At 42.5% G+C, this 24,933-nt stretch overlaps 1 protein-coding gene across 2 annotated transcripts in view; it reads right to left on the reverse strand.

The window, feature by feature from the left end:
- npas1 (neuronal PAS domain protein 1) overlaps positions 1 to 24,933 on the reverse strand; it is a 74,872-nt gene that overhangs the window by 30,576 nt on the left and 19,363 nt on the right. Inside the window, exons 4-6 of one of the 2 annotated variants that reach the window (XM_042486740.2) lie at positions 13,190 to 13,356; positions 2,492 to 2,659; positions 428 to 666 (exon numbers count right to left, since the gene is read on the reverse strand). In XM_042486740.2, coding sequence (XP_042342674.1) covers positions 428 to 666; positions 2,492 to 2,586 — 334 coding nt within the window. In that variant the 5' untranslated portion in view covers positions 2,587 to 2,659; positions 13,190 to 13,356. The remainder of the gene's footprint in view (positions 1 to 427; positions 667 to 2,491; positions 2,660 to 13,189; positions 13,357 to 24,933) is intronic. The other variant, XM_088078959.1, reaches the window with a different exon arrangement.

Consider the following 24,933-nt stretch of genomic DNA (forward strand, 5'->3'; position numbering starts at 1 on the left):
TTACTCAATATGAAGGCCTAAATACTGTTTCCAGCCCTCTCCATGTTACCAGAAATGAAAATCTGGTGGGGAAATTAAAGTTTAAATCCTTTATTGTGCTTAGATTAATCAAATTTAAGTATAATTAGTCTAAAATATACTGGAATCAGCTTATATAAAACAGAATGTTAACTTCCCCATGTTGCTAAAACCTCAGGTTCTCAGAGGAAGTAGAGAGAACACGAGATCAGAGTCCTCAATAGTGGCTACCACCCTCCTTTCTACTAACTTGATGTTCAGACCGGACGCAGATCTATTTTAGTGGTGGCCTGACTGCATGCAAAGTTAATGAAAAAATCAGACAAAAATTCTCCAGTGGTTGACTGAAGCAATACAATTTGCATACCACTATTTCTTTACAGTTTTTAGCTGTTTCCCTTTTGCTCACCTTTGCTGCAGTTGCTGTCTCCCTCCATCAGAGGGCTCCAGGGCGGGTCTCCCTGGCTGGCAAAGGTGCGCATGTGCAGGTAGCTGATGGTCAGCCGGATGACTGAGGCCTTGTCCAGCTGGCTGGTGATGGCCCCCGGCAGAGGCAGCATCTTGGCCAGCTCGAAGAACTCGAAATTCTCCTTCCCCCGGCGTGATCGAGCCGCATTGCGAGACTTCTCCTTACGCAGGTTCTGGAGACTGAGAGGCGGACAAGGGAAGGTATTGTAATGGAAGAAATAAATGACTGCATGGAGGAGACAAAAGAAGAGTCTGAACATCATAGACTGAACACAACATTTCATCCTGGTACAACTCCCTCACGACCAAACGCACAACAAAACTCTCCCGCATTACTAACCAGGCCAGCAAAATAATTGTCTCACCCCTAACTCCTCTGTCTAAACTGTGACCAGGAAAGTCACCCTGATCACAGAGGTCCCGTCTCACCCTCTCCACCTCTCCTCCCATTTACCAGGCAGACGGTATGAAGTTCCACTGGCCCAGAAAAACATCTAAGAGAAAAACTTTACGATCCCTCACCCCTAACAATCTAAAACACACACCGCAGTGTCAGTTGCTGTTTTAACAATCCCTTTTTTATGTTTTTTTATACCATGTGTTTTTAATGTGTTTAAAATGGGAATTGCTGAGCCTTGTCAAAGGAGAATTTCTGACTGTCTGGTAAGGTGTTGTATCACATAACAGCCATTCGCTGACCACCTGTTGATTGATTCATGCTCCGTATAAATGACCTGAGTATCAATCCAGAAAACTCATTTCATAAATACAGTACATATGATGGTAATGGCTCCTGCAATTCAAGTGAAACAATCTCCATTCTCTCTTGCAGATTGGTCTGGTAATTACAGACAAACTCCCTTCTTCTATCTGGCAGAGCATAGTCCTAATAATGCCATTTGCTCCACAATCCATATGTGAACACTCAGACACACACACAATCTCTCGCTGCCTATCTCTCACTTTCCCTCCCTTCCTCCCTCTGAACCCCTCACTCTCACCCTCTTTCTCTCTCATCTGGTCCCGGGCTAGTGAGCTGAAGCCGTGATTGAGGGATCAATAGGAGAGGGAGGGGCAGAGTGACAGAGGGGGGCCGGGGCTCAGGTAGCCTGTCTCTCTGATTGGGTATTGACTCTCCTCAATGGGGCCTGAGTGGTGGAATTATGTTGTCACAGCCACTTCACAATTTGTGTCGGTGCTGCGCTGTGTGTGTGTGTGTGTGTGTGTGTGTGTGTGTGTGTGTGTGTGTGTGTGTGTGTGCATGTGTGTGAGTGAGAGAGAGAATGAGAACTAGAGGAGAACGGAGAGTCAGCCTCTCTCCCTCGTGTCTGTGTTGTTGATTCTCATCCTGAGAAAGACCACCAGTGGTGTGTGTTTGTGTGTGTGTGTGCATGCATGAGTGAGAAAAAGAACAGAACAAAGAAAAGGGCTGCACACAATGTGTGTACATATGTTTATATCTTAATCAGCTGACACAGCTGTTGTATTTTGCCCTGCTATTCGCTAATAAGTGAAAACAGTGAGTGTTTCTCTCTCTCTCGTTGTGTTTGTGTGTGTGTGTGTGTTGTGGACTCACGCTGCCAGCCCTCTGTAACATCTCATTATTATACTGCCTCGACCCCAGCCACCGAGAACAATCAATACACACACATTGATTCTGCTTAGTTTTTATATCCGGCTGTAAATGACTGCCCATTAATAATTCCGGCCAAATTTACTTAATCTCCCACTAAGGGGAGGGGATTCACCACTCTGACAGGATTGGCAGGTGGGCAACAATACAGGTTATATGTAGCACTGAGGAGATCAGACTTATGTCTCGTGGATTGTCTCCTATCTTTCATTGATAAGAAATTCTTCTTCGAGTTGTCAGTGTGTGCAAGGGTGTTAATGCATGGATTTCACCTTGCGGAGATTAATTCATGGGCATGCATGGAGGCTTATACAGTATCAGCCTGTGTGTGTGTGTGTGTGTGTGTGTGTGTGTCTGTGTGTGGTGTCTCACCAGGGAAGGGTGGGAGGCTTGGCCAGCAGTCCTTGTAGGAAATCCCACTCCACACTCACACACTTCCCCTCACTGACAAACGGCATGGTTGCCATCCTTCTCCCAATCACGTGCCGACGCCGCTGTTAACGAAGGCTCTGATTGGCTGAGAGTATGACAGACTCAGACCTAGAAAGACAGCAGAGAAAGAACAAAAGTAAAAAAAAAGAGGAAAAAGAGTCAGTGAATCATAAGAGGTTGGTTTATTCAACAATAAAAGTAACAAAAAAGCCATAAACGACTTTAACTTTTATAAGTGACAGCTCATATGGCATTTTTGGGATGTTGAATTGCACTTTTTTTTTTTTCGGTAATTAGCAAATGTATTTCTATCACAACATATTGCATAATTTTCAATGAAATACATTTTAAGCTTGGAGAGAAGCCTTTTTTTCAATAAAGAAAATTATGGCATTTTATCTCCATTTTCAGTTTCCATTCAGCCCTTTTAATTTGATAGAATACAATTTGCATTCAAATGTTCGGATGAAAACCCTTCTTATTTCTTACTTAATCTATCAGAAACACAGAGAGAGGAAGGAAGGAAGAAAGAAGGTGGCGAGGTTGAGAGAGAGAGAGAGCAATTAGGTACTGTATGTACTTCCTCACATAAAGGTCAGAGAACTGTTCCCAAGGTAATAGACATAAGACAAAACACTGAGCCTCCTTTGAGATCACAATTAAGCTGAAAATCACAGATCTCCAAATGTCTCCCCTCATCCCTGAGAGAATATTCAAACTTGTCCGCGAGTGGAGATTAAAGAACACATCTCCAAAGACAAAGCTGTCCACTGCCGACTCCTCCACATCTATCGCCGCCCTCTGCCAGCCTCCAACTCTCCCCTCCTGTAGCCGAAGTTGCCAATATTCCTCCATGTCCTCAAACAGAGCACTGCTCCTCACCCATCCCTCTCCCCTCCCTCCCCTCTGTGCTGTGTTGACATTTAAAGGGCTAGTGTGGCCCCGAGCACCACGGTGTCATGCCCTTGGGCCTGAGATGCCCTCTCTCTCTCTCTCTCTTACTGCCTCTCACTCTTTAACTCTCTCTCTCTTTGGCCCGGCTGGGTCAGCACAATCAAGTCAGTAGAGCTTTGCCGGGGCAGTAGAAAATGGATTATGTCTCGAGTTTGAGCATGGCTATGCTGACCTTGGCTAAGAGGGGTCAGTAGAAGCTGAGCAGGTTTGGCAGATATCATTTCACAAATCTGGGCTAAAACAGCCAACATTAAAATGTATGCATGAAAACTTCTTGGACCCATTTCAAAGGCGGCCGAGTCAATGAGGGATTAAACACAGAGAGAATAGCTGTTGAAAGGGGAGTTCGGGTCATTTGGTTACCTTTCGTACTTTTAAGCAGCTGTATTCGAGCAAAAATGTATGCCTCTATTGCTAAAATGGTCCTAGGTCAGTGAAAAAATGATTGGCCTCTATGGTAGCTGAAGAGAATATCTACATGCCGATATCTCCTTCAAACCATGCAATGTTTGATCAGAATTCCTTCATTATTGAGGCTTAAAAAGTGCGCTCAAAGCTCAGTGCACACTCAACTGAACGATGCCATCAGCAGCAACGTCACCAAGCAACCGGATGGAATCTTCTTAGTAGCTGCTGATTTTAATCAACTCAACCTTCAACTCCAAATATGTAGCACGATTGTGGATAAGTGTGATTTCGTTTTTTAAACTTTGTTAAACAAATGACCAATAAATCTACCTTCTACCTAACTAGACTAAGAGTCCACAGCCAGCATAGATCTTTCTCGTAAAAATAACCAAAAACCCGAAGCCAAGATGGCAACTATTGATTCCTATGGAGTAGCTCGCCTGGCACATATACTAAAAAAAAGAGCTTCCAGGTTTACTCCCGTGGAAAGCAGTCCACTGAATGTGCGCAGGAGTGTTTTTCCCGCTTTACATTGTGATGACATCACACATCTTTAAATCACTTATCCTAACTTGAGGTACATTTTATAAACATAAAACCATCATGACTCAAAAGTTCGTAATAGAAAGATTTATAATAGACCTTGTTTGTGGTTTGAGGTGTCTTGTTAGCAGTTTTACAGACATCTTTTTTACAATGGGGAAAATGCTTTTTTAAAATTATTATTATGAAATAATAATTTGGTGGCATACCTTTAGTGGCTTTTTAGGATGACCTCTGGGTCACGAACCCCCTGTTGAAGACCCAGGCTTTGGAGCAAAGTGGTGGATTGACCAACATTGCCATCCATAAAGCAATCCTACCATAACTTGGGCAGGCATAGACATACACTTGTTAAACTGTAATAGATATTTTTTTTTGTCAAATTACACTTGATTACTTCACTGCTAATTAAAATATCTGGACCTCTGGACTGAACTGTTTGCCGATTGGACAGTTAAATGTCTGATTAGATATCAGTGGTTGCTGTAGCTCTTATATTGTATGCGATTCAGAGAATTTACTTTAAAATTGATTGCCACATAAGTAAATTTAAGTGAGACTTGATCAATCTGGTTAATATTCCAGTCCTTGATTTAACCTCTCCCCAGGGCCTTTACATTGACAGAATATTTTGTCCGAGGCTTATGTTTAAGGCTAAGGCTTCATTCAACTATAGGAAACCTATATTTTTTTCCCTCTCAAGTTTCCAGCCTGCAACTCTGACAGTCCCCTTTTGAGAGAGTCTGGTGAAGAGAAGACAGGGTCGAGGAGAGGGCAGCGCACCTCTGTCTAACAACTTCACCTTTGTCACCTTCTCTATCTCACCTGGATAAATGCGCTACATGCCAAATTAGGGCTGCGTACAGTAGGACGGAAAGATCAAAAGGAGACACAGGAAGGAAACAATTTACTCCCAAATTGTCACTGCCTCACAAACACACACACACACACAACCTTTTTCCATCCCATACCTGAATGTTTATCTCTTAATTGACCCTATCTGTGCTTATCTAATCTCTCCCTCCATCTTTCTGTCTCGAACAATCTCTCCATCACTCTCTGCATCTCCCTCTATCTGGGCAGACACAGGGGCGTAATGGACAGGGGCCTCCACAGTAATTATTCAATCAGCCTCATAACCTTGTCGCAGGTTGGGCGGCCCATTAATGCACTCACCCAAATGGACCCCGCCACTTTGACTGCTAATGCTCCGGCTAGCTAGCAGCACAACAGGCTGAATGTCAGAAGTGTCATCTAGAGCGTGTGCGAAACAATCCGCTCAATAGAGCTGAGTCGACTTATTCTGTAATGTCACAGTGGGAAATATATAGAAAAGGAAAGTGTGACTTCTGAGTGCACTGAGTGTAAAAATATACTGCGCCCACAGCTGTAGAGATCAACCTGTATCAAGTGTGACCGCAGGTGTTCGCGATGTGTTGCTGCAGTGCTACATATTCATAAGTGTGGTGTACACGTGTGTGTGTGCATATGTGAGTGTGTGTTGGAGACCCCTACCCTATAGAGCCGTGCTCTCTTGGCACGGCCTCAACAGCAACAGAGCGGAGGGCACTGCGGCGAGCGCTCACAGCCGCTGTTTGCCGTGCGTTTTTCTCTGGCTGCTCGCTTGGCTCCCGCTCTGTTTATTTTCAGCAGGGACGTTTAATTAGGGCCTCCAGCTGTCAGAGGTTCGTTAGCGTGCCCCTCCTCTCCCCGAGCCGCACCTCCCCATAGGGAGTGAGGGGCATCAGGCAAATGAACACATTTAAGTCAAACAGCACGCAGACAGACAATAGCCCCACTGCCATGCCACCAGCTCCCCTAGGTAGAGACATGGTTGTTTTATGCCTCATCTCCCCAACCCCTGGGGCCCAATACAGAGGCTGGCCAAGACTGTGAATGTGGAGGCAGAGGAGCTCTCATAGCCCACTGGAGACGACATGCACACTGCGATCATGCAAGGTGAAGAGCGGGATCAAGCCTCTGCTATGTACAACAGGAGGAAGAGGAGAATAGTTCCAATTCTGACATTTTTTTATTTATTTATTTTTTGCCTAATTTACCTTTACAAAAACTGCGATCATCTGCTGCTCCAGGTTCCAAGTAACAGATGAAAGAATATTGGGGATGCAGCCTTTGTCAATTACGCCCCAAAGTTATGGAACACACTCGATATCAGAGAAGCCAGCTCACTAAATATTTTTAAAATAAAGCTAAAGACACATCGGTTCACTCTAGTCTCTAACTAGTTCTGAAACTCTTCTTTTTTGCACGTCAGACTGCTGCAACTCTTTTAAAATGTTGCATCTGAAGTGGTTCTATGATTTGTGGTTTTATCTAATGACTGATCCAATTCATTTTTTAAAAACTGTTTTTAAATGTCCTGCTAAATGCTAAATTTCCTTGCTGGACTGTTTGATGTTCATTCTGTCTGTTTTCATGTGAAGCACTCTGTGCTTGTAATGCTCTTATTGTAAAGCACTGTGCTGCATGTCTTATTAATGGTGCTATATAAATAAAGTTTACTATTATTATTATTGAGAAAGATCTTGATTTTAGGAAATTGTTCACACATCTTTTTGCCTTCAGTTAACAAAGTGATAAAACACAGAAAATAAGCATGTTTTCTTAGTTATGTTTCACTTAATTTGCAACATGTGAGCTACAATTTTAGACAATTTTGACACGTTTCCCTACTAAACAAACTCCATATTTTCAATCCAGTCGTGATCAGGCAAGAGCCTTGAAGGGCTTATTCATTTTCAATTTGCGAGCGACAACCATTTGTGAAACATGATGCTGTCACAATTTGCGACGTGCCTTTAAGCGTTGCTCCCAAATCAAACTGGAAAATGGCAAAACGGGACCCTCATTAAGCAGCACCCCGTCTAACTGTCCACATGTTTCCTGTCATCTCTCAATTGTCCACTATTGAATAAAGGCCAAAAAAATGTTGTTTTTTTTCCAGCGTTGACTCAAAAACACTTTTCTGTTAACAGTTTTTACAGCTCTCTTCTCTTTTTCAACCCCCACCCGTCTCTACTTATCTCTATCTAAAGGTAAAAGTGGAGAACACATACAACAGCAATATAAGATATTCCTGTGAATAATATTTTATCAAACGGACAACGTTCAATATCATGGAAGATGTAGAAAACATGGTTGAAAATAACATGAACAGAATATTTGATGTAGCTAGTTTTCTATCTGGCCTTTCATGTTGTCGAGTAGTTGTAAATGAGTGTCTGGAGCGTCCGCGGTTTGGAAGTTTGGTATTCTGGTTGGAGGGCTGAAAACTACTTATCATGCATTACGGCCCTGGTTGGACCTCAGGATTTGGAAGTCAAAAGACTTTTTAATGTACAATTTTTCAGCCGCTGATCAATCGACAGCTGCTGGACATGAAGATCTCTCTCCCCCCCTCGTCCCTCTATCAGTATTCCATATTCTGACTCGCTCGGCATTCTGCTTCCGTATCGGAGCACCGGCTGCGGTTGACCTTGACGACTCTGGATCATTCCCAACCCAAGGTTCTCTCCAACTCTCAAGGGCCTTGGCGTCCCCCACTCCCTCCACCCCCTTCGCCCCTACCGTCACCCCCCCCACCACCATCTCTCCTAACCTCCTCTTTGCTCCTCCCTGGCCCCTGCCTGGGTCATTAATTATCTAATGGAATCAATACAGCATTAGATTGGACCAGAGTGACCCCGCCCGCCCCCAGGTATCTCCGCGGTGATGAGGAGGAAGAGGAGGGTTTGGGAAAAGGGTGTAAAGGAATGATGATAACAGCTCGTGTGAGCGAACAGTCATAGAGTGGACCGTCCCTAAACTGGAAGAATACAGAATAAAGAGATCAGCAATAAATAAATGATTAGAGAGGGGGAGACGGGTGGATGGAGGGCGGATGGGGGAGGGAGAGAGCATAAGTTGAGGCAGAGGGAGCCAAATCAGATGGTAAGAGAGAGAGAGAAATGATGGACGGATGAGGACATAGATGAAAAAAAGGAGAGAGAAAGAGATTTGCTAATGTTCACCCTTGGTAATCAATATCTTTCTCCTCCTCCTCTTTTATTACAGAGGGCTTTGGTGAGCGCTGCTTTGATGTCCACTCCTCACGGGCGTGGAGCTACGCAGAATCCAATCCATGCCTGTCATAATTACCATCTACCTCGGCCTGAGTATACACAAAAGAAATGCTCCACTTCACCTGTGCTGTATTAAATTTGAAACTGAAAGTATTGGCTCACAGAATCCCATATTTACAGTGTTTACCAGAAAAACTACCTATTCTCTGAAGATTGCTCTCCAGTGATTTTTCTCAAATAAACTGGATGTCATTCCTCACGCAATATTTAAAGCGATGAAAAAGATTTAAGCTGCATAACAAGTATAATAACTTGAAGAAGGAGGCAGGCTTTATCTGGCAGTTTTAGCAACAAGCAAGTCACTTTTGCAGAACATAAAGGAGGAACATGGTCTTATTTGTCAGCTTTGGAGTGACTGGATCTACAAAATAATTCAAATATAATAGACAACAATATTAATTTATTTGCATCATAAGAATAATCAATCTTAAATGATTTAACCCTGTATCAGAAGTAGCACTGCACATTAGTCAATCCTTTGAAACCTGGAGCAGCATCACTTTCGTTGTGCTGCTTTTACACCTTTAACAAGTATTTAAACCTTTGAAACTTTGGTGGTGAAAATTGGTGCAATTTCTTTAAAAACATGGAAAATGCCACTGAGTAACTTGGTAGCACATTTTTTGCAAGCTTAAAGAAATTGGTAGATTTAGACAATCATTTTTTAAAAAAGCTGGGGAAAAATGTCTAGGTGACAGAAAAAATCTAGGAAAAACTACATTTCTAAATATTATAATTATTTTGAAATTATTGTACATAGTTATTGTAGTTTTTTAGCACTTTTCCAAGTGATTTACTTTTTTGTTTGTTTATTTGTTTGTTAGTTTTTAAATTCTTTGGTTATGTCCTTGTACTTTTTACAAATTTCTTGCTAGTTTTTGGGTCATTTCTTATTTCATTGCTCATTGCCTTCCTGCCATAATTTGCAGAAATCAAGCCAACTTGCGTGGGTTTCAAAGGGTTAACAACTATACAGAGATGCAGTACGAGTTATAGCATAATAGGGGCAAAAATTAAACCCTAACCCTAACAATATGAAGAGCTGAGCATTAAACATGGTTCCTGAGGCCACCTAAAATGTCTAAATACAAAATAAAGAACAACATACTAAAAGTATGTAACTCTGAGAATCAAATAAACAATAAAAAGAAATGCACAAAGGATAAAGGTTCAGTCCATCATCGACTCTCCTGCTTGAAAGGAAACATTCTGGGTCAAAGTAACAGCTGTAATCTATTCTGGGGTTAAATACCCTGACCCTGATGTGAGGCTGGGCTAAAGGTGACTAAAGCGGGACTTACGGGAAAGTCAACGATAAAAGCTTCTTGTTTTGTGCACTTTCACAAAAGGAGTGCCGATGCGGTCACATGTAAAAGAGAATACTGATAATATACAGTTTATAAGTTTCTTGTGAACAAACAGAGAGAGGTTGAAAGACGGCAGAAACTTCTCCCTCTGACTGTGGAAGAGTCAGCTAAGTGGATGCAGGTCTCTATAAGGCAGAGGATGGTAAATCCACTCCTGCAGGCAGAGACCACATCAGCACTGACCTCCAAATAACCACAGGCCAAAGCACAGCACACAGGGTCATTCACTCTCTCCAACACACTCACACACACACACACACACACCAACATTTGCACTGAATAGTTGGACTTGAAAGCACGCTCTCATTCTGCATACCAGCACGGAGATGTCCACATGCTAATACAGACATCAATTAGCATGGTGCAAATGTCAGAGCTCAGAGCAGAGTCAAACTCTTGATAAGAGTTGCACAAGTTGTGTAGGTGTCTTGTAGCACACTGGGGAAACCAGGATACCCGCTGGCCTCACGCTGTATTCCCACACACTGCTCAGAGCTGGACGCTTTGTTTGAATATTTACAGATAATTTATGAAACTTGTGCTTTATTGCACGGCAAGAAGAAGACATGAAAGCGGGATTGCGAGGAGTATTTGCACCTGATCTGTCGTTCCATTTAGACGGAAAGTGACTGTGGATTCCTATACATCGCGTGCACGCCACTGAGACTGCGTATGTGTGTGTGTGTGTGTGTGAGCGTGTGCGCAGCCTGGTGGATGCCTTTAGGCCGGCGTGTGAATGACAGCGGGGGTTATGTAAGGAGCCACAGCGGGGCCGGAGTGGACAGTCCGACCGGAGATCAGGTCAGCAGAGTGTGACACTAAACACATCTCCCTGACACTGCGCTGACACCCTCTGTCACAGACCCACACACTGTCTGTCAACGCTCTTCACGCACACACACACATGCACGCACGGTGGGAGCAAGACGTGTGTGAGCGGCTGTCTGTCAACACGCTAGACACTGACCACCTTAGTGTGTGTGTGTGTAAGAGAGCAACAGAGAGAGACAAAAATATCAAGAGAGGAAGAGAAAGAGGAAGGGAGGGAGAGGTGAGGCATCTGTCTACCTGAGAACTTGTCAATGAGTCATGCAAAGTGACTGTCTGCCAACAAAGATACATTTATACAATACTGATATTAATTTATATGCTCCTGTGATCAACATTCACACAAAATCAATGCAGAAAATATTACTAACTGGCAAAGAAAACCAGATGTTCATCTAACTGCATAGAAACAAGTCAACGCTCATCTTTCAAGGTGAAGCAAAATAAAAGCGTCTACTCGCTCACAGAAAAACAGCTCCAACAACCTTTATTAACTTCAAATTAATTTTAACCGCGTTTCATCTGCCGTCCTCAAACGGGACACTTTGCTGCCGACACTCTCACTCTCACAAAGTAATCCAAATCAGGCTCTGTCACAAAGTCGCCTGTTGGCATGAACCGAAGCTCCTTAAACCCAAAAGCCAAAGAAGGAACCCGCGTCTGGGTTGAATAAAAAGGCCTAAACTCGGGTCACGACCAAAGCGTCCTGCACATGCAAGAACTGGAACGGATGGAGAGGCTTAGTTGCTCAGCGTGCCGGGGTATAAACTGTACCACGGACATGTGATGACACGGTCTGACCCTGTTTCGTGTCAGCATTGCTTACTTTGCTTCTCTTTATTGAAGCAATGTCGAAAGTTGAGTAGAAATGTAGAAAAGCTGGAAAAAGAATTTGAAAAAAAAACAACTTTTGCTTGCTTGTTTTTTAGTAAGTTACTAAAAACTGAAGGATTACATAAAAGTACGGACAGTTACTCCTTTCCCGAACAGAAACACTCTGACACCTGAAAGAGTGACTCTGTGCTGCAGGTAGTCATTTGGTTTGAATTTATCTAAAACACCTGCTATCTCAGCAGGTGTGTGTGCAAATGATGCTGCTGGCCGTGCACGAAACACAGCAGAATTTATAGCACAGATTTTAGAGAAACATTCAGCTGGTTTGAATCAGAAGTATCTACATATGGACAGACGCAGATGTTCGCTTGCAAATATGGAATCTTGCAGGAAGTCATACAAATACCTTAACATTTGCACACACCCAAACACACACTTTTCTCCTTTGTGAAAACAACTATTCTGGCTTTTAGTTCATGCGACTATCCTCCACCCACAATAACTGCAAATTATGAAAAAGAAAAAAACACCTGGAAAACTCAAAATCACTATGTGATGGTTTGATGTTGTTATTTACTTTACAGCGGCAGAAAACACTGTGCGTTTGTCACAGTCATTCTGCCAATTTGGACCACCTGCTGCAAACACCCTGAAGGCACCGAATGTTACTAAGCCAGTAAACTGTGACCAATTCTGCCTCTGCAGGTGGAGACGGACATGCAGACTCCCACTCTCCGCCTCTGGTATCTCAAAAGTCCAACACATGCAAACACACACACATACACATGCATGCAAAGCTATAAGAAAGTGTCGGGCCGGTATTACTGCAGTCAGTGAGCACAACACATAAATTTAGATAATTATCTGCAAAGCAAAGGGTTGCAGTGAAAATGTTTCATCAAGAACTTTGTTTAAAAGCAGTAATGGTACTTTCAAGAAGGAGCAAACATTTGGTCTAATTATCTGATCAAATGAAGAATCAATATTGATTTACAATATATCATAATATATACTTTTATGCTAAAATCGGTACATTTATCTTTGTATTTTCTGTACTCAAATGAACAGTAAAAAAGAGGCACTATTAAGTAAAGTAAACAAATCTCTTATTCCTTTATTCTCAGTTTAAAAATTATTTAAGAAAAAAAATTACTTCTAATTCCTGACATGCCAATTTTATCAAATTAATGTCATAATTGTGTATTACGTCTGTTCAGTCCTTAATAAGACTCAGCAAAAAGTTAACGCCGCTGCATACATGCTGACATTTTATCTCAGGGAAAAAGAAAAACATGTCAGATGTAAATTTAACAAGTTACCAAAAAAAGCACAAATTCACTTTTATCGGGATTTTTTTTCTTAAGACGTAACAATCACATCATTTTAAACTAACAGCAAAATTAAGGATAAAAGGTGATAACTTTATAGCTTTGCATGCATGCCTGTGTGTGTGTCCAGCACGTGTGTGAGAAAATCAAGCAAGAGAGTGAGAGCTTGTGCGTACATTAATGCGTGCGTGTGTGTGTGTTGACCATAAGTTGTTAGATCCATTATCTACTCACCTGACGGGCATTTCCAGCGTTCAGTCTGCCGCTGTTGATCTGATCCACTTTGTCTCCTTCTTCCTCTTCTTCTTCTTCTTCTCCTCCTCCTCCTCCTCCTCCTCTCCGAAGCCCCTGCTCTGCCCTGGCGGTGCCCCCCCACCACACCACCTCCACAGCACCTTGGGCTTAAACACAGCAAACAAACACTGTGTGTGTGAGCCGAGGGGGCTGGGACGGGGGCAGCGTCAATCCCCTCACTTTCACAAAAGCCGTGGCCGTGCAGCCGGACACATCGTGGACTCCCGTTGCATGTGTGTGTGTGTAAGAGAGAGGGAGAGAAAGACAGGGAGAGAAAGAGTGTGTGTGTGTGTGTATGTGTGTGCGTTTCTGTGTGTGAGTGGAGCTAGCTGATGTAGCTCTCCTTGGCTCTCAGACTCACTTCACCAACACTCTGCTCCGCTGCTTCTTGGAGATGGACTCGGATTAGGACACAGCCAGTGTGAGAATCTCTTTCTCGCTCTCTCTCCCTCACTACGTCTCTCTCTCTCTGCCTCTCTCCAGTCGGCATGCTCCCTCCCACCCTTCCTCTCTCCCGCTCACTCATTCACTCTCCTCGCTGAGCTTCTTTCTTTTCATTTCCTCTTGGGAAAGCCGTGCACACCAGTTGTCTCTGCCTTCAGCTGCTCCCTCTCTCCCTCTCTCTCTCCTCTCTCTCTCTCTCTCTCTCTCAGTCACTAGTAAATATAAAAGGCATGCTTGTACAGCCCCTCGCCTCAGTCTCTCTCTGGCTCTCGCTCCCTAACTCGCTGTGTCTCATGCTTTCGTTTACCCCCACCTCCTTGTGCCCCCCTCACTTTCTTTCTCACTGTCAAAGCTGCCTTTCAAATGCTGATTAGCAGCCAGAGTAAAAGTGAGGGGGGGGGGGGCACTGAAACAAGTGGGAGATTCCATCACATCCACATGTTTTGTAAACTGTGACTGCTGTCCAGTAAAACACACAGAAACTTGTTTCTGTCAATCACGTTGATTTACATTAATTCCTGGAGACTTCCTCTGACTAACCAAAAAAAAAAAAGTTTCAATCATTAAGTTTAATGTTTTACCCTGTGGGTAACATTTTTGTCCCAACAGGGGACTGCTCAAAGTTTTGACTGCCCCAAATGTCTAAGCTGCATTATTCTGCAGTAGCGTCTAATAATCTGTTATCCTCCAAACAAACGTCCATTGCACCTAAAAAAAAAAACAAAAAAAAAAACACGAATGGTTTGTAAAAGAATATGTTTTGGCTTAATATGCCACATTTGGTGACACAAAAGTTGCTGGAAAAGCGGGTACAGTTCGGTGAGTTTGGTGGCTCAGAGGCTGCTGGAAAACTGAAACTAACTGCAGGGAGTGTGTACTGTTAAGGAAACGGGGTTTAGGAGCAATGGGTGTTTTTTTTTTTTGGGGTAAGCTGTAAGAAAAATGGGCTTTCAGTCTAATTGGACATTTTTCTGACTAATGGGGCTTTGCAATTTGGGTCCATCAGAAAAATGTTAAGTACTGTCAGGCAAACTCTCCGGACTAAATTTAAAACTCAACATATTTCTTTGTCTTCCAAAACAACCTGTATCTGATGCCCTGTTGGAAGTCTGATATCATTCAGTCAGTCAGCCTGACAAAAGTGTTACAGACCTAATTCATATCAACCGGTTTGTGATCTGTTCAAGGTTCAATTTATTCACCCAATCCAAGTCAACCAACACTAACTCTGCCACCAATATCAAGCTTTAGTTAGATGTAGTCACAGCAGCTACTCGGTTAAGAAAGGTCACAAGAAGATTAAAAGAAAAAAACAAATTTGTCTGTAGAAAACCAAATGTGACAGTCACTCCCTCATGTCACAATCACGTGGTGTAATCATAACGGTCAGAGAGTTGAGTGGGGACCACTGTGCACTTCTCACCCTCAATGGTCGCTATCTTGGTTACATACAAGAAGATGGGGATCACCAAACTTTTGAAAATAGTGACTGAGAAATAGTGACTGCAGTTGCGGCTGCTCTGCTAAACAAGCAAACAAGCCAGCAGATATTTTAGTGTGTGACAAATGCTGCTGGAATACTGCTCCATCCAACCGTCCAAAAAGGAAGTTAAGGTTAACTGTTGCAATTGACATTTCTGATAAGTGCATAACAACAGTGTTTGATTTGAGACAATACCCTATCCAGATTCATGCACTAGGCAAAGTACAAATACATTACATACATAGTGTATTACATGAATGTGTGCTGACAGAAGTATTCAAACTGAGACACAACAATGTCTTTTTATTTCTGCCTTTACTTCTGAGGGAAAACAAAAATTATTACCTCAACTAATGGCTAAATCGTTAGTTCAAACGGCAGCGGAGACAGTGGGCACTCTGATCTGATGCCACTCAGAACCTCAACATTTCTGGACCGTCTGTATCCATCACCAACACCACTGGTTGTGTCTGCCACTGTTATTGGATGAATATAAAGAACCTTCAACACACGCTGATGTCACCGTAGACTCCTTCCAAAGGTTTCACACAATTCCTCTAATCTACAGGTGGCGATAACACATCAGGATATGCTGCAATGTGCCAACAAAGGCAGAGAGGAAGAAGGCTGCAAACTAGTAAACATGGATGTAAACAATGCTGAATTTATGAGGGCGTGACTTTTATGATGGAGGAAACACATTTGTCAGCGCTCAAGGATTCACACGGTGCATTTTGGTGAGTGACAATGAATGGAAACTTTTTTTTTTTTTTTTTTTTTACTCCACAGGTCACCTTTAAGGCCCAAACTTATATCAGTGAACCTGTGGCGACAAAGGCTGACTGTTATGTCTGACATCACCTGTGTCTTTGCAAAAAATTTGCACCTAAACACACCACAAAGACTTCAGCCGACTGCCAGTTAGCATGTTCTGCACCTGCATGAGAGGAATAACTCCAAACCAGCAGGCAGCGTTTATCTGTATTCATCGTTAAAAAGGATATCCCGAAACCCAACAGGACAAATTTAAGATGCTTTTTAGCCACTTAAATTAACAACACAATCTGATGCTAAAAAAACAAAGGATACTTTACCATGTAGCTAGCGAACAATAACAAACCATTACAAACAGCTTCTGCTAAAGATCTCCATGACTAAAAACATCATGTTTCCAATAAATCTGTCTCAGTTGCACCCACTCTTGATTTCAGCCGCTTGTTTTCTCTTCTCACTTCCATTTCTCCTTTTATGTACTAAGCAGAGCGATGTCATTCATCACCGAGCTCCTCCAGGTTTGACGCCAATTCAGCTGAACATGCTGAATCAGCCAAAAAATAAGCCGACAGGGGCTAACCAGTGGCTAACCAGTGGCAATATTGTGGGACACATCGCAAAAACTAGGGCAACAGGTCCTCACCAATGGCTGACCATTGGCTTAGAGACCTTTAGATTTAAGATGCTTTTTGGAAACGGTCTAAGGCCTTCTTCACATCTAAAGAGACCACAAAACCTCCCACTACTTGTTGTTGACACATCTGAAACATTTAGTCAACTTGTGATATTAATTTATGCATTAGCTGTGGCCTTACATGAAGCCTGATTGGTCCTCTTAATCATACAAGACAAAACTTTGGATAAAACTTGATAATGAGATGGGCCGGTTCGAGGCATAATTTGTCTGCCCTTACTTAAGAATAAAAAAAGGCCGACCTCTCTTAGCAATGGCCAGTAGGGCTTGATGGTCTAACATATTTAACATGGGTTCTGCTAATAAATGTTTAAATTTTCAACTCTGACATACCGTATAAAGTAGCATAAAATGGAAATACTCAAGTAAAGTACAGTACCTCAATACTGCGCATCGCTTCAGTAATTGTATTTAATCACATTCCTCCACTGGCTGACTGTATGTACTACATGTACAACCTATAGTCAACATGTGCACACACCCACAATCCCATACACATACGATCAGATGCGCACACACACATGCGAGCATATACGTGAACAAATAATCACACTCAGAGACTCACTCAAGTACTCTCTCTCCCACCAATCTCCCCCCCCTTCTCCCCCTTCCCCCTCTCCTCTGTTCGCTCCCCTTGCCCTCAAACACTACTCAGAATATTGATACATCACCCCCTCCTCCTTTTTCTCTCTCTCCCTCTCCGTCTCTCTCTCTCCCTCCATCACTCACTTTCTCTACTGAATACTGATAGGCTGTCTACTCCGTGGTCTGAGTTTCAAATCTCTCCCTCCCTCTTGCTCCCTCCAGTCGCTGCACCCACTAAAAAAAAAAAAAAACAGCAACATAAAGGAGGAAATAGCAGAAGTTAATGCACTGAGGTAGACATAAATTCACTTAAGTACCATTTCAGATTATGTCAAGCTAAAAATGGGCTTAACATTGTGGAAAGGAGGGAAGAGGGGTGTCAGAAGAGGGGAGGGGGGGGGGGTGCTACTTTGGTTGGCTGTCTTGCCAGCGGAAACTGACCGAGCGGCTCGCAGCACTGTAGTGAACGAGCAGTGGGCAACAAAAGGGAAAAGACGTGTGAAAAGTTCAGGCAAATGAAGACGCATTCAGTGTTTTTTTTTTTTTGTCCGACTCCCACCCTCCCGCCTCATTGTTGGGCATGTCGGCTATGGTGAGGCCGAGGGGGAGAAGAAGGGAGTGAATGAGGTCGTCAAAGAGTCCCAGTGAGCCCCTGCCACTTTGTGCGCACGCACACACACACACACACACACGCACACAAACACACACACACACTCAACAGCTTGAAACAGCTGAGAGCAGGAGAGCGCGACAATAAGAGAAACAACACAAACAGAAAATGTCCTGCTTTTCTCACATAGATGGGAAGGTGGAAGGGCCTTTCAGGGTATTTGTGTGCTTAAGTGTGTGTGAGTGTAACTGTGTGTCTGCGCGGGAGAGAGTTTGTGTGTGCCTAGTCTCTTTGGAGGAGGCTTTCTGTCTGCATTAGAAGTGCAGCGCGTCTGAGACACTGGGAGAGGGAGTGTGTGATTTTGTCCTCCAAGTCTTCCCCAGGCGTCCTTGAAGGAGACTTGCAGGGAATATCTGACTGTGTGTGTGTGTGTCAGTGTGTGTGTTTGAGCCCTCACAGGCTTAGTTTAGTACCGGAGGCTTGCCTCGCGGAGCAGTATTACAGGTGTTCCCTTCACAAATCAGGGTGCTCCTCGAAGTAAGAAAAACTACAACCTCAGGCTGGTGAATTAACCCGGCCTGATGGATGAGAAATGTAATTGAACCGAGTGGGTAAATAAGAGGAAAAATCCTTAGTCAGTGTGTGTGTTTTTATGTGTGTGTGTGTGTGTGTGTGTGTGTGTGTGTGTGTCTGTCTGCACATGCATGTGGAATAGCGTGTGACGACTGTTGCAGTCAGCGAGACAGTCACACCCATGTCTGGCCTTGTTTCTCCGCCTGTCTACACATGCTATCGGCTGTGGTCAGTTCGATGTAGTGACAGCAAACTGCCTTTTTCAGAAACAGTTCAAAGAGACCAGTGATGGTAGAAATACTTAGATTCTTGACTTCAATAAAGAAGCAATACCAACAGCCCACACAAAAATATTCAATTACGAGTCCACAATTTAAAATCTTGTTTAAGTAAAAGTAATAAGTAGTCAAAGTAAAACATAATTAAAACTAAAATGACTCATTCTGCAGGGGAGCCCTTTTCAGGTTTCTTATTATTAACTAATTGTAGCTGAACAAGGCAAAGCTTTTGTTACTACTGTGGATTTTGTTGAACAGCCTGATCAATACAAGCATTGTATTTCATTAGATATTTGTTTGTAAGTAAAATAAACCAACCGTATGAGGGTTTTTAAACAGATGTTTTGATGTAGTAATACTGTTGTTAAAAGTAGCTCCCCTTTACTGCAATTCATCAAGTACTGCTTTTGTTTTGGTTTCTTCGTTTATCGTCGAGGCTTGCTAGAAAAACATTTTTTTTCTCAAATTCAAGGTAACATGGGGTGAGTAGTTTGAAATACAAATGATCTTTGGGGGGTCAAATATTCTTTTACGAGTATTACTCACTTACTCCACCTCTGAAAGTAGGCAAAAACTGAACTGAATTTTAAAGAATGAATAAAAATTAAGTTGTAATGATCTTTTTTGCTATTGGAAACAGTAGTAGAACAAAATTAAATACATTCTTAACTAATACAACAATGATGCCTGAGCTGGCAAAATATAAGATGCGGTTCAAAGTTAAAAATTTTTTTCAAATAAATAAAAAAGGTCTTTTTAAGTATTCATAGGTGACTCATTTAGTCATGTGGTTACATGTGGCAGTTTAATGTTCAGCATTAATCACATTTACTCTGTGTCTTCTGAACTACCACAGACTGCTGTCTGTGTCTGTGGAAAGTAAACACGGTGAAAACTGGCAGACTCTTTACAGCTAAAACACTCTGTGTTTGTGCAGTGAATGAAAATGATGCTGCTCTGCTGAAATACTTCCCAAAATAGACCCTGCTACATCAGACATATACATATTGATGATTGATTTTAACATACAGTAAACTGAATTTACAGACCACACAAAGAAAAACCAGTCAACATTTCAAAAATGAATCCTCTTTTGGCTGAGGAAAATAAAATACCACATGAAACTGCATTCTCGTCAGATCCGCTTTTCTAAATCGACTAGTTTAAGTTGACCAATTTTCCAAATAATATTTCAACTCCTGAATAATAAAGAGAGGATTTGTTCCTGATGGTCACATAGTAATTAGTATATTTTCATAGAGGCAATTTAAAGGGGAAGGCTACCAATTTAACACATCAAAATCAGTTTAGTAATCTTGGGAAGTACTTGCTAGACCAAAATAAAGGTAGGTTACTTTATATGAAGTGTAGGATGCAGTATTGTTTTATCTTTTCTTGTACTAGGAAGTAAAACATAGGATAGATTGCAGGAATAGCCTTAAATTCAAAGGAAACCTTGATACAAATCTGTTTGAAATAATGTTTGTCTTTGATGGTATTGATATGATGTAGTAATTCCAGCACCATTAAAAATAATTTGTTTTCATCTGTTTCTGTTGATAAATGAAACACTTCTCCACAGCTGGTTGCTGTCAGGGAAGTATTTAAGACTATGAAAATTTAGCCTAGCAGAACACAACGTTTTCCTCACCTTCCCCTCAGCAGCTCACACATATGATAAGTATAAAAGGGTGTTTAAAGATAACTGCCATAGAGTAGATAATATTCCAAATCTATCAGACAATAATTCTTTGAGGGCATGTGGCCATTAAGGAGCCATTTCGCCTTTTGTTGAGTATGCTCCTCCATATTTCATTGAGATGCATATCGGCCTTTCACACTGTCTGCCTGCTCCGCTATTCTCTATTCAACAGTGACCCATTGCTCCCTGCCATACAATCCTTCACCTTTCTGAGCTTAAAAGTAATTACCACTTTAATTTGCTGTCCGCTTTTGTGCATGCCTGAGTGTATCTGTAGCTGACTGGAGAGCTCGCTGTGTGTGCGTGGCTACATGTATGCTTACAGAGAGCAATGAAGTGCGTGTACTTGAATGTGAGTACAGAGCTGAAACAATGAGCTGATACATTTATTAGATAGACAAAATAAAAAGACGATTTAGATAACCAATTAATCGTCCTAAAGGTCATTTATCAAACTAAAGTACTGGTTGGAGCATCTTAAATGTGAGGATTTTCAATCTGGTTCTACTCTGAACTTGTCAAAAACCGACGCTTAGTTAACGACCCTTGGCTTCAGATACTGACGCACAGAGGGACCCTTCAGCAGCAGTATAGGACGCAGTGGGCGGTGGCATTTTTTTATGTTCCCAGCAACGGTAATCACGAAAAAAGTGAGAAAGTCCGCCTAGGGCAGGTGAGAGGTGTGTTGGATGGGTCAAACAAACTTCGGACTTTCCCCCGGGAGACTGCTGTTCATTTCTTGTGTGAAACCAAAAGAAAATAGTTATTTTACTAAAGTAGTGTGCAACTATGTGTAGCATGTTAGTCAAGTGTAGTATGTCACGTGAAGTCATTGATGTATGTCATGGGATGCTGCATTACGTTTGTTTACAAACCTTAACTCCCCCCGATCCCTAACCCTAAATCCTAACCTTTACCCTGGATTTTTTAAAATCTTTTAAAAAATTTTTAAATATTCTAAACCTAACCACGTACTTTTGTTGCCTAAATCTAAGGAAGTAAACCCATAAAGTAATGTTTTACCAACGTTTGAAGTTTATTTTGAAAAGATATGCATGCATTTAACGGGCCAAAACGGTGTATTTATTGTGAAAAAGGAAGTTTATTTTGAAAAGACACAATGGATGTAATGAGAACTGACATGCTATCCCTAACATCCAAAACCAACACTGGAGAGGTACCAAGAGCACTGTGGCTTGACATTTAGGGCCACTGACCAAGTATCGCTATAAAATATTTTGACTGTTTGACTGTTGGTCAGACAAACCTTTTTCGTGATTTTCTGACTTTTTTTGTTTTAAACCAAATGTTTTGATGAATTTGGAAAATAATCAACAAATTAACCAAAAATTAAAACAATCATTAGTTGCAGTGCAAAATGTGGGTATATGAAGCTTTTGAGGGCATGTAGTCACTAAGTGTTTGTGTTCAATGACATTTGCATGTGCTTAGAAATACAAGTAAAGTGTGTGTGGATGTGCGTGTGTGCATTTATTATTTACTTAGCCATAGATGTAGATTTCAGGGGGTGACATAAGGGACATGTCCCCCACAATATTTACAACATGTGCCTTTACCCTTTTGAATAGAAACATGGAAGAATCAGAGGGTTTTTATTTTAAATTAAAGGCATTTACACCCTAATTTGATATAGAAAATGCACAAATTAGTGCATAAAAACAGAAAGCAGAAAATTAAGTCTAAGGACCCCCAAACTCCCCCGTTTCATGTGTCCTCTCCTAATGTTGAAAAGAAGTCTACACCCTTGCACATACAAATATATATTTGTGTGACTGTGTGCATATAAATCTGTATGTGTGTATCTAAAAGTGCACATAAACATGTGCGTTTTTGTATTGTTTAATGTATGTGCATGTGTGTGTGTTATGGTTAGCCTCCCATTGGCCCAATTACTCCAGAACCAAACCCCCTCTGCTCCCCTGCTTTCCCCTAAAATCCCTCACCCCTTTCACCTCACAGTCCCAGCGGTGGACCCCCCCAAACACCTCAACCTTCCATCCCCCCGCTCCGCAGCCCCGCCCAGGCCAGATTGTCCATCACAATACTCCCGACCCCTCACAGGACCTCCACCACCTCTACTGTACCTTCTGCTCCCCTCATCTCCACAAGTCCCACTAAATCACTCTATCTTTTGCCCCCACCCCTTCTCCCTCTTCCTCCTATCCCTCCCCACCCCACCCCACCCCACCCCACCTCGCTCCTCCATTCTTCCCCCCTCTGCCCTCCCCAGTCCCAGGTGAGCTGACGACACAAGGAGAGCAGAAACACTCGGCGAATATTAATGGTTTGATCTGAATATTAATAAACCATGCATCTTAATGATCTTTAAAAAAAACAAAGAGCCACAGTCGAGCACTATATAGCCGGCAACACACACATACACAGAAAGGCCAACACACACACACACACACACACACACACACTCACACTCACACTCACACACACACACACACACACACACACACACACACACACACACACACACAGAGCTGAACTATCTGTCCTGCAATGTGTAGATTAGTTAAAACAGGGCTTTATCCTCCAACCTGCTGTTAAAATGCTGAGCATCACGTTCAAGACAAATGTGTTGTCTTTTTTTCCCTCTCAGTAAATGAAGACACCTCTCCTTTCCCACGTCCTTCTCCTCTATCTCCTCCTGTTGCTCTCTTCATTTTCTTTTTATCTCCTTCTACTCTTTTAGTTCAGGCAGCCCCCGCCTCCCTCCTTCTACCTCTCACGGTTGCCCCATTTCACCCCTCCCTCTCTTCCTCTATACCTACTCCCTCCCTCCTCTTTTCCCCCACAATCTCACCCTCTCTCTCCCTCTATCACTTTCTCACTAGATTACCCCATCTCTCCCTCTCTCCCTCTCCCAGCCTCACCTACTCGATATTCCAGCCTTGTTCTCCTGCAGTCTCCAGCACAACTTTCTGACCCACTTCCTCTCTCCTCCCTGGCCCCCTGATCAAAGCCTGCAGGACGGCATCGCCTTGGGCAGAGGAGAGGGAGAGCGCGAGATGGGGGGATGAAGGGATCTGAGCTGAGAGAAGAGAGGAAGAGACAGATAGAGAAGGGATAGAACGGCACGAGAGAGAGGGAACAGAGAGATCACAAGGACGGGAAGAGGAGCCAGGTGCCCTCTCAGCCCAAGGACAAAAGCTCTTCCTGGCTGATCACACACACACTCATCGAGTCCTGTCAGCGCCGTCATTCCCGGTCATGTACGTTATGTGTAAAGACAGCGTTGACGTTAATACGGTGCGATAAAAAAATATAATTTTTTTTGCTGCAGCTCAAACCCCCAAAACAACTCAACTTTACAAGTGATGGCCATTAAAATTCAACAGGATGTTTAATAAATTACACTTTTAGATTACATGTTGTCCCATCTTGTTATTCTGTTTTGCATTCAGGCGTTGCACAGGTGAGTGCACTGACAATGTGTATCTGTATCTCAGCAGGTGTCAGTCAGGCCTTAAACTCTCCTTATTATTAATTTTTTTTTTCTTATTTTCTCAAAAAATCTGCAAGTGGAGGAAAAGTGAAGATTTTTTTTTCCATAATCAAGTTGCATTTTCTTGATTTTTGCGCAGAAAAGTGCTTGATACAAACACTGGCTTGTAGAAAATGACTACAAAATTCAGTACAGAATGATTCGCAGTAACTTGTTCTAACAAAATAAGCTTTTTAGGAGTCCTTTATAGACTTGATAAGATGGAGATTTCTTGCAGTGCACAGCCTCCTCCTCTGTGGAGTCGTTATAATTTTAAAAGTCTGGGTTTGGGATGTAAGGTCTGTCCATCCCAGTGGCCGTGTCGGTTGGGCAGTTGGGGCGGGCGGAGAGGATGGAGGAACACCAGCCCATTTGTACCCAGAGCGAGGTGGCGTGTACTTTAACATTCCCCGCGCATCCCGACAAAGAGCACTAATTATAAATAAATTAGGGACACGACACGGTGTGCCACAGGGGGACCAGCCAGAGCAGTCACAGAATAGAGAGACTGATAGAGAGAGAAGAGGGTGTGTAAAAGAAACAGAGAGAGGTAGGAGGGAGGGAGAAGAGAAGACAGAGAGGAGCAGACAGAAGAGATTTGGCAATGACATAGAGGAGCAAGTAGGAGAAGAAAGTAGATAAGAAAATAGAGGAATGGAGCGCGGAGAGGCCTGGGGATATAGAAGGAGTGGAGGGAGGGAGTGTAAGCGAGCGGGTATACCAGGCCTGAATCCTCAAAATATAGCTTGAACATACATCTGGTGCCAAAAAAAGTGACAAGATTCTCTCTAGATGATGGAGGCAGTGCAATATGTTTGAACAGAGATAGAAAAAGGTGGCAGGGAAATTAACAACCACAATGAAACAGAGGGAGGCCGCATCTCAAAAAACATACAGCCGACACAAGATGAACTTTACAGAGAGAGCACAGAAAATAATGTGCTTGCATCTGACAGAAATGAATTACTGTTATTTTAAAGTAAATAATCTGATTAAGTAAATACTGTATAATACAATAATCATAAGG

This window comes from Plectropomus leopardus, chromosome 6 (assembly GCF_026936395.1).
Source record: "Plectropomus leopardus strain MGB_pleo_1.0 chromosome 6, ASM2693639v1, whole genome shotgun sequence".
Lineage (NCBI taxonomy): Eukaryota > Metazoa > Chordata > Actinopteri > Perciformes > Serranidae > Plectropomus > Plectropomus leopardus.